This window comes from Saccostrea cucullata, unplaced genomic scaffold, assembly GCF_032062105.1.
Source record: "Saccostrea cucullata isolate Sc308-1 unplaced genomic scaffold, CSIRO_AGI_Scuc_v1 ctg11924, whole genome shotgun sequence".
NCBI lineage: Eukaryota > Metazoa > Mollusca > Bivalvia > Ostreida > Ostreidae > Saccostrea > Saccostrea cuccullata.
Window position 1 is genome coordinate 1 of NW_026922892.1, and position 8,936 is coordinate 8,936.

An 8,936-nucleotide genomic window follows, 5' to 3' on the forward strand; every position below is an offset into this window, starting at 1 on the left:
ATGGTAAGAATTATTCCTTTATCATAGGCTTTAAAAGATCATTTAAAAACGACTTTTATACTACCAGTACATGATCAATAACTTTGTACAAATGTATGTAGCAATGACAAAGCGTTAAGGTTATATACATATTTGATTTGAATCTTTCATTCTTAAGGCAACACAATTATATCCTTGATTCAAGTATTCGTTGTCTTTGTGAAATGTTAATCATCAAACAATATGTTGATTTAAAATGAAATTTCTTTACAGCATGGTGTTGGTTGCATCATCCATATTTTCAAATTCCCACATTCAAAAGACCCGCCTTTGGTGAAGGCAAAGGTGTACGTAAATAATATTACTCTTCAATAATATTGTCAAAGTAATTATTTTTCTGCTTTTTTCAATGCAAATGAGGAAAGAACTTAAATTTGATATATTTATTTAAAATATTTTTTGTATATTTTCATTGATCATCTTAAGATACAATAGATGTAGAACGCTGATACAAACACAATCTTCCTTATCTTTACAGATTGTGCTATTCTTTCCAAGGGGCAGATTCCTTATCAGCCTTTTCAGTGTATGTGATTCTAACCAAGTCTTATAGATCCGCCACTCTGTTCGACCTATACAGTGAACATTGAATTTCTGTGATTCTGTTCTTTTAAAATTCAGTGAATGGATTAGACGCCGTTTTCAACCTTTAAAAACCCGGTGACTTGAAAGAAAAATTAAAACTTGTACCGAAAATGGAATTTAAATGTGATTAACGTATTGAATATGGGTTTGTATTAAATGTTAAAAAATGAAATATAATTTGTGTTTATTTCTTTTAAAAATATAAATATATCATTATTTAATGAGAAAAAGTAAAAATTCAAGCAAAATACTTTTGTAACCTCGACTTTAATGTTTTGAAAACGTTTTAAAAACGAAACAATTTAAACGTGAATAAGACATATTTGAAAAACAATATTATGATAACATTTGTCGAAATATTTTGTAAAATGTTTTAAAAACATTTTAAAAACCATACAAAATCACGCGATTAAAACATTGTTGAAAAATGTTTTTGTAACATTTAAAGAAAATGTTCTGGAAACATTTGCTGAAATATTTCACTAAAATGTTTTAAAAACGTTTAAAAAACCATACAAATTCACGTGATTAAAACATTATTGAAAATGTTTTTGCAACATTTTAAGAAAATGTTCTGACAACATTTTGCTGAAATATTTCACTAAAATGTTATAAAAACGTTTTAAAAACCATACAAAATCACGTGATTAAAACATTTTTAAAAATGTTTTCGCAACATTTTGAAAATGTTTTAAAAACATTTTCAAAATGTTTTTGTGTTAGCTGGGGTAATCCTAACGATTACCTCCGCCTGAACATACGCCACAAATCTCTGGAATCAGAGATTTGGTACGAGTTTACTCAATGTAAACATTTTAACGAGGACGTCATTTTAGACAAGATTGAAGCCGTGCAACAATCCAGAAAGGAGTTCAAACTGGGCGACGGGGGCATGGAATTCAATATGTTTCGGGTCAAGTATCCCGAAGGAAGTGGTGGCCAGAAAACCAAGCATTTACAAGTGAATAAGGAGACTTTTAAGAACAATAAACAATCCATCGTTCGGATCGTCAATCCCTGGGATAATTTTTGTTTAGCTAGAGCCATCGTCGTGACTCGATTACACAGTCAGAAACCCGAACATCCAGACCCCGAATGGGAAAAACAATGGAAACGCATGAGGTCAGGAGATTTTAAATCCTTAGACCAGAAGAACCAAGCCATAGCCCTCATGGAACAGGCCGAGTGTGATATCACTCAAGCTTGTGGATATGCAGAGTGGACGAAATTACAACAGGTATTAGCTCCTCAGTATCGACTGAAAATATTTCAGTTCAAGTCTACTTCGAGTAAACTCACCTTAGAGCGCATCTTCAAAGGCTGGGGAGACGGAACTTATTTGAACATATTGTTCGACGACCATCATTACGATGCCATCATATCCATGCCTGGAGTAACGGGGAACCCCTATTACTGTGATCATTGCGACGTGGGGTACAGGACTGTCACAGAACATCGCTCCAAGTGTCCTCATCGATGTACCTATTGTTTAGGACATCACCCTGATTGTCCCGATGAAGGGATCAAGATTAAATGCCAGGAATGCCATGGAATGTTTAAGAACAGGACCTGCTACGAAAATCATTTAAGACCCCATAGTAAGAAGACCACCACTACTGTCTGCAATTTAATGGAACAATGCGAGAAGTGTCAGTCTTGGATACCTAAGAAATTATTCCCTCATCACAAATGCGGAGAACAGAAACAGTGTAAGATCTGTAAGAAAATCGTCGATACCGATCATCAGTGCTACGTACAACAGAAGCCCCAGAAGAAGAAGAAGAAGGGGAAAGGGACCTTAGAGTTTTACATCTATTTCGATTTCGAATGCACTCAGGAAACCGGCATTCACATCCCTAATCTGTGTGTGGCACACCGCGTCTGTCAACATTGCAGTCACTTACCCATAGACCAACCCTGTCCTCATTGTCAACACATGGGACCCCGTCAGCACCTATTTCAAGGACCAGACACCTTAAAGAAGTTCATGGACTGGTTATTACAACCCACTACAGGTACTAAGAATTCCACTTTAGTACACGACGAGGCCATTATCATCGCCCATAACTTCAAAGGCTACGACGGACAGTTCATTTTGAATCACCTGGTGCATTCCTCTTGCCTGAAACCTAACGTCATCATGAACGGCAGTAAGATCTTATACATGGAAATATGCGGACTGAAATTCATCGACTCGTATAGTTTCTTACCGTTTGCAATAGCCAAGATGCCCTCCGCTTTCGGATTCGACGAATTGAAGAAAGGCTATTTCCCTCACTTTTTCAATACGGAACAGAACCAGAATTACGTAGGACCTTATCCACCGGCAGCTTTCTACAAACCGGACGAAATGTCTACCAGCGGACGAAAAGCTTTTTTCCAATGGTACGACCAACAGAGGGGGAAAGTGTTTGATTTCCAGAAAGAGTTTGTAGGGTATTGTGTCTCGGACGTCGACATTTTACGCCGATGCTGTGCAAAGTTTAGAGCCACCCTCAAGAGTTTGGTCAATGTGGACCCTTTCCAGGAATCCATCACTTTTGCCAGTGCTGCTAATTTAGCCTACCGTCGACAATTCATGCCTGAAGACACCATAGCCATCATTCCGAACCTCGGGTATCAACCGGCACGACAATATTCGGCTAAAGCCTGTCGGTGGCTCACCTGGATGAGTCAACAGACTGGATGTCACATACAACATGCCAGAAACGGGGGCGAAATCCAGATCGGAAATTATACCGTCGACGGATACCAGGAAGCGACTCGCACCGTCTACGAATTTTACGGGTGCTACTGGCACGCAAGCCCCACCTGCTAACCCAGTTTACAGACCGAAACTCATCCTCATCGGACCCAATTTACTTACCAGCAATTACACGAAGAAACCCTCAGAAGGACTGGCGATTTAGAAAACATGGGGTACAACGTGTGTAGTATCTGGGAGCACGATTTCGATCAGCAAGTGCAAAAAGATGAGAGTTTACAGCAATTTGTAGGAAACCTGGACATTCCCGATCCTTTGAAACCTCGAGAAGCCCTGTACGGAGGTCGGACCAATGCCACCCGATTATATTGTGAGGAAGGGGACATGAGATACGTGGACGTTTGTTCCCTATACCCTTACGTGTTGAAACACAGACCATTTCCCGTAGGGCATCCCGAGATCATCACAGACGAGTTCCAGGACGTGAGAAGTTATTTCGGTCTCATTCACTGTCGGGTCTTACCTCCCCGAGACCTCTATCACCCCGTATTACCTTATCGGACGGGAGGCAAGTTATTATTTCCCTTATGTCGCACGTGTGCCGAACGACAGGACTCTACGTCTCGAGATCGATGTCCACACACCGACCAGGAACGTAGTCTCACGGGTACTTGGGTGACGACCGAATTACATAAAGCCCTAGACATGGGATATACCTTAGATCGAATCTACGAAGTATGGCATTTTAAAGAAAGCAGTCAGGATTTATTCAGATCTTACATCGATACCTTCCTCAAGATCAAACAGGAAGCCTCCGGATTTCCCCTCGACTGTAAGACCTCAGAACAAGAACAAGATTACATTCGAGAAGTCTTATACAAAACAGGCATCCGAATGGACATTCTCAGTATCGAGAAGAATCCAGTGAGAAGAACCATTGCTAAACTCTTTTTAAATTGTCTGTGGGGAAAATTTGCTCAACGCTTGTTATTACCCAAAACCAGATACTTGGACGAAGAAGAGGAATTACAGCAACTCTTACAAGATTCGACTCTCGACATCAAGGGCATGCAACTCTTAGTCAATAAAGAGGACTCCAATGAGGACAAGATGCTAGTGAATTATCAAGACAAACAGGAATTCGTCGAAGAATGTCCCTTTGGAAACGTGGTCCTGGCTTGTTTTACTACCGCGCATGCCCGCTTACACCTCTACGAGACTTTACAACCTTTAGGAGATCGGGTCCTTTATTTCGATACGGACAGTATCATTTACCAACATCGGGAAGGAGCCTTTAATCCTACCTTGGGTAATAGTTTAGGAGAATGGACCGACGAATTAGACGGGGATCACATCATCAAATTCTTGTCGGCAGGCCCTAAAAATTATGCTTACCGGACGGCCAAAGGAACCGAAGTTCATAAAGTCAAAGGAATCACTCTCAACCATCGTACCTCCCAGATCGTGTGCCCAGAGACTTTAGAAAAAATGCTCAAAGGAGAAATAGAGGAAGTCACAGTCCCTTATCCCGACAAAATCCAGAGGACTCGTGATCATGAGCTCGTGAACAAACCATTAGAGAAAAAGTATAGAATTGTATATGATAAGAGACAATTGGTACCTTCTTATAACACTTTACCTTATTGTTATTGATATGTTGATATTTTTGTTTGTTTGTTGTTACAAATAAATAAAAAATTGAATTGTTTTTTTTTATGTGTTGTTATTTTTCTTCTTCCCTATAAAAAGGGGAGCAATACAAATCAAAAGTTCAGTCATGACTGAGAAATTGTTAGATCAACCCATGCGTTATCCCCAGTATGCTCGGCTCTCAAAGAGAGAAGCTACTTTTGAGCAGGGATGGCCAGAACCTCTCTCAGGAAAAATACCAGACCTAGCTCGAGCCGGGCTTTACTACAGGGGAGTGAAAGATAGCGCTACTTGTTTTCATTGTGGATTTACTTTTTCTAATTGGGATCCCGAGGACGATCCTTGTGTAGAACATGCTTATTGGAACCCCAATTGTCCTTACATCAATCTGTATAAGGGACGAGGGTGGGTGATGAATGTGTTTATTACGTGTTTAGAACAACAGGGATATAAACCTTTACCTGAGATCAAACCTCTACTGAACCCACAACCAGACGTCCAAGCTCGAGGAAAATGTCACATTTGTTTAGACGAGGAATTACAAATCGTTTTTCTACCTTGCGGACACGTATGCTGCTGTGCTTTGTGTGCTCCTTCCTTTCAGTTTTGCCCCATCTGTCGAGGCGAGATTCAACAGTCCAAACGCCTATTTCTGTGTTAACTATAAATAAAGGACAGAACCCAAATTTGGGGTTTTCTATTGTTAAGCAAGCTCCTCACACCTAAATTTTTTTTTTTTACCACACTCAGTTATAAAGAATGAGATTTTTGAATCATTCCTAATTAAAAATTCTCTATTGGTTTTCTTCTGCAAGCTAAAAATAATTACACCTGAGAGTCTATATAAAAAGGAGACACCATAACCCTAAGAGGATCATTTCTGATCTGAGTGAGGGACAGAGCACACATCATGGATTTTTTAAGCTCAGAGTATCGTTGGAAAATAGTAGAACCTGAAGGGACTACTCACAAAGGAGAATGGATGAGAAACAAAGAGAAATGTATTCAAGATTTCTTTGATCAGAATCCAGGACAAACAGGTCTCAATGAAATCTACCTGTATAAGAGATTCAAGTTACCGGACCGCCAAAGAAGCAATCAGATGCTCTTAATAGGACCCAGTTCACCTAAATATGAAGAATTTAAATGGAAAGTCAATTACGTCTTGGCTCACCGAAGAGAGGGACCCGAGAAGACTTGGATTCAAGGAAAATGGATGAAAAAAGCTGGAGATTGTATAAAAGACTATGGCAAGAAAGTGATCCTAAAAGGATACGATATCATGGACTGTGCTTGTGAAACAGACTATTTGTACATGAGGAGACCTTTTCCCATACAAAAAGAACTGAAGAAAAGTTTTGAATGTTTGTTATTATAATGATGTTCTTGTTCTTGTTATGAATAAACCATAGACATCAAACATTCTGATGTTGTTAGTTATTTTTCCCTTAAAGTAGGTCTATACTCGCACTACGTCATTTACGAATAGTAAAAACGGAACCGCGCTTCCTTTTTCCAAGATGAGATTTTTCAACTATATTGGTTTGACTTTTACTGAGCGTTTTAAATATCCAACGAAAAGTAATGTGTCAACATATATATATATATATATAAAGCACTAAAAATGACCAACGACACGAACAATAAAAATTGTCAAATTTTCGGGACGCCCTGTCCCTTCCTCAGGACAAAGAAAAGAGTTAAAAAGTCATAAGAACAAAGGAAAAAGCGAAACAAAAAACAACTAGCACTACTACTAAACTACTAAACACTATATATTTACATACTAAGTTACATGTTGATTTGGAAATTTTTAAGAACACTATTAAAGAAAGAATCCGGACCGCTATGAAATGCGTCCGGTCTATCGGGTAAACTCGGGTGAAGTGCGATTTACATAATTGAACGAATTAATTATGCTAATTAATTACGACAATCAGTAAATCGTACATTGTTTCATTCTCTCAAAATGGCGTAACTATACTTGATAAAGAATAACCAAAGAAAAATAATATAGAAGGGGCATTTTAACCTATGAATTATGATCTATTATGAATTTTAATTTGAAATGTTTTAGGACTGATTATCGGTAGAAAATAATTAATAATTAATTAACAAAGGCGTAAGCAATACATAGTTATGTGGGTTGCTCGAACAACCCACATAACTATGTATTGCTTACGCCTTTGTTAATTAATTATTAATTATTTTCTACCGATAATCAGTCCTAAAACATTTCAAATTAAAATTCATAATAGATCATAATTCATAGGTTAAAATGCCCATTCTATATTATTTTTCTTTGGTTATTCTTTATCAAGTATAGTTACGCCATTTTGAGAGAATGAAACAATGTACGATTTACTGATTGTCGTAATTAATTAGCATAATTAATTCGTTCAATTATGTAAATCGCACTTCACCCGAGTTTACCCGATAGACCGGACGCATTTCATAGCGGTCCGGATTCTTTCTTTAATAGTGTTCTTAAAAATTTCCAAATCAACATGTAACTTAGTATGTAAATATAGTGTTTAGTAGTTTAGTAGTAGTGCTAGTTGTTTTTTGTTTCGCTTTTTCCTTTGTTCTTATGACTTTTTAACTCTTTTCTTTGTCCTGAGGAAGGGACAGGGCGTCCCGAAAATTTGACAATTTTTATTGTTCGTGTCGTTGGTCATTTTTAGTGCTTTTTATAAATTTCCATTCGTGACCTTGTATCTACTTGATAGATCCGACATTTAGGATATACAGTGTTGTTGGTTTTTTTAGTGCTTTTTATATCGTTTTTCGCCAACTGTATCTTCACAGATCCAGTGCCCGTATATCCATCATTTCTTTATTTATATTTTCTGTTCCTATCATTTATTTTTGGTTATGTTTTTCATCATTTGACTTTTTCTATCATTTATTTTGTATCCAACCGTTGTAAATTAGTTCTTTCCACTTTTCCCTTTCGATTTTTACTCATGTAACATTTGTTTTTAAATTTTTTGAATTCTTGCACGAATTATCTACGAAACACATAGGTAAGAATCCAGAACAATCGTTCGTTGAATCTTTCGACTTCACACGACTAAAATATTAAAAGTAGTCTTATCATTTTAGCAATTATTTATTTTCAAATATGTCCATAAAAGATAACCCAACATTCAAACTTTTGAAGAAAGAACACCAAAAATCAATAAAAACTGAACACCGGGTCTCCAATTTACAGACCTACTTAGAGTGTAACATTATACCGAAAGGCTTTCAGATAAATGTTACACCTAACATAGGGCCAATCTCCAAACGCTTTCAGGAGCGCTGGGACGTTATTACAAGGAGATGTTCAAAAAATTGATGTCACTCTGTCTTTCTTGGGATATCCACAAGTTAGGACAATTGAAGAGTGAGATCAAGTCCTTAGAATCATCCCTCAACGATATCATGTCCAAGGCCGATCTTGATGAAGCCCATAATATTATAGACACCTATAATATGGCCCTAACAAATAAAGTCAACAAGACTCAAAGAAAGAAATTTCTCCGTGACAGTGTTCCACAGTCTAGGAACAACTGGTCAGAAGTCAGAGTTAACATAACACGTAAACCTCGCTCGAGACGCTTCAAGCGCACTAAGACAATAGCGAGGGACGGACCCATACAAACTCCTGACGTCTGCCCAGTGCTCAATAAATCTAGTGCTCCTCTCTCCGAATCGGAGACCTCACTTCTTTCCAAGGGGCTGAATTTCTGCCCCACGCCACATGAGGTCGACGAAAAACAAGTCAGAGAGGACACCCGAGCATTCTTCCGGAGACTTCGTTTGAAGGAGCACTTCTCTAGAAAAGACTCCGAAGTAAATTCATACGACTCTTCCAAGCCAGATTTACACGATCTAGAGGAACACAAACTCTATAGGCCCAAGAGTGACTGGGAACCTGCACCGGGCAAGTGTGGCGCGCTTGAGTCGTATATTG

The 8,936-nt window shown here is 38.1% G+C and overlaps 1 protein-coding gene across 1 annotated transcript; it reads left to right on the forward strand.

The window, feature by feature from the left end:
* The first annotated feature begins 3,538 nt into the window (after positions 1-3,538).
* Positions 3,539-4,981, forward strand: LOC134262702 (uncharacterized). The gene has a single exon (XM_062745067.1). It carries the CDS (start codon positions 3,539-3,541, stop codon positions 4,979-4,981), a length of 1,443 nt encoding a protein of 480 aa, XP_062601051.1.
* The last annotated feature ends 3,955 nt before the right edge of the window (positions 4,982-8,936 follow it).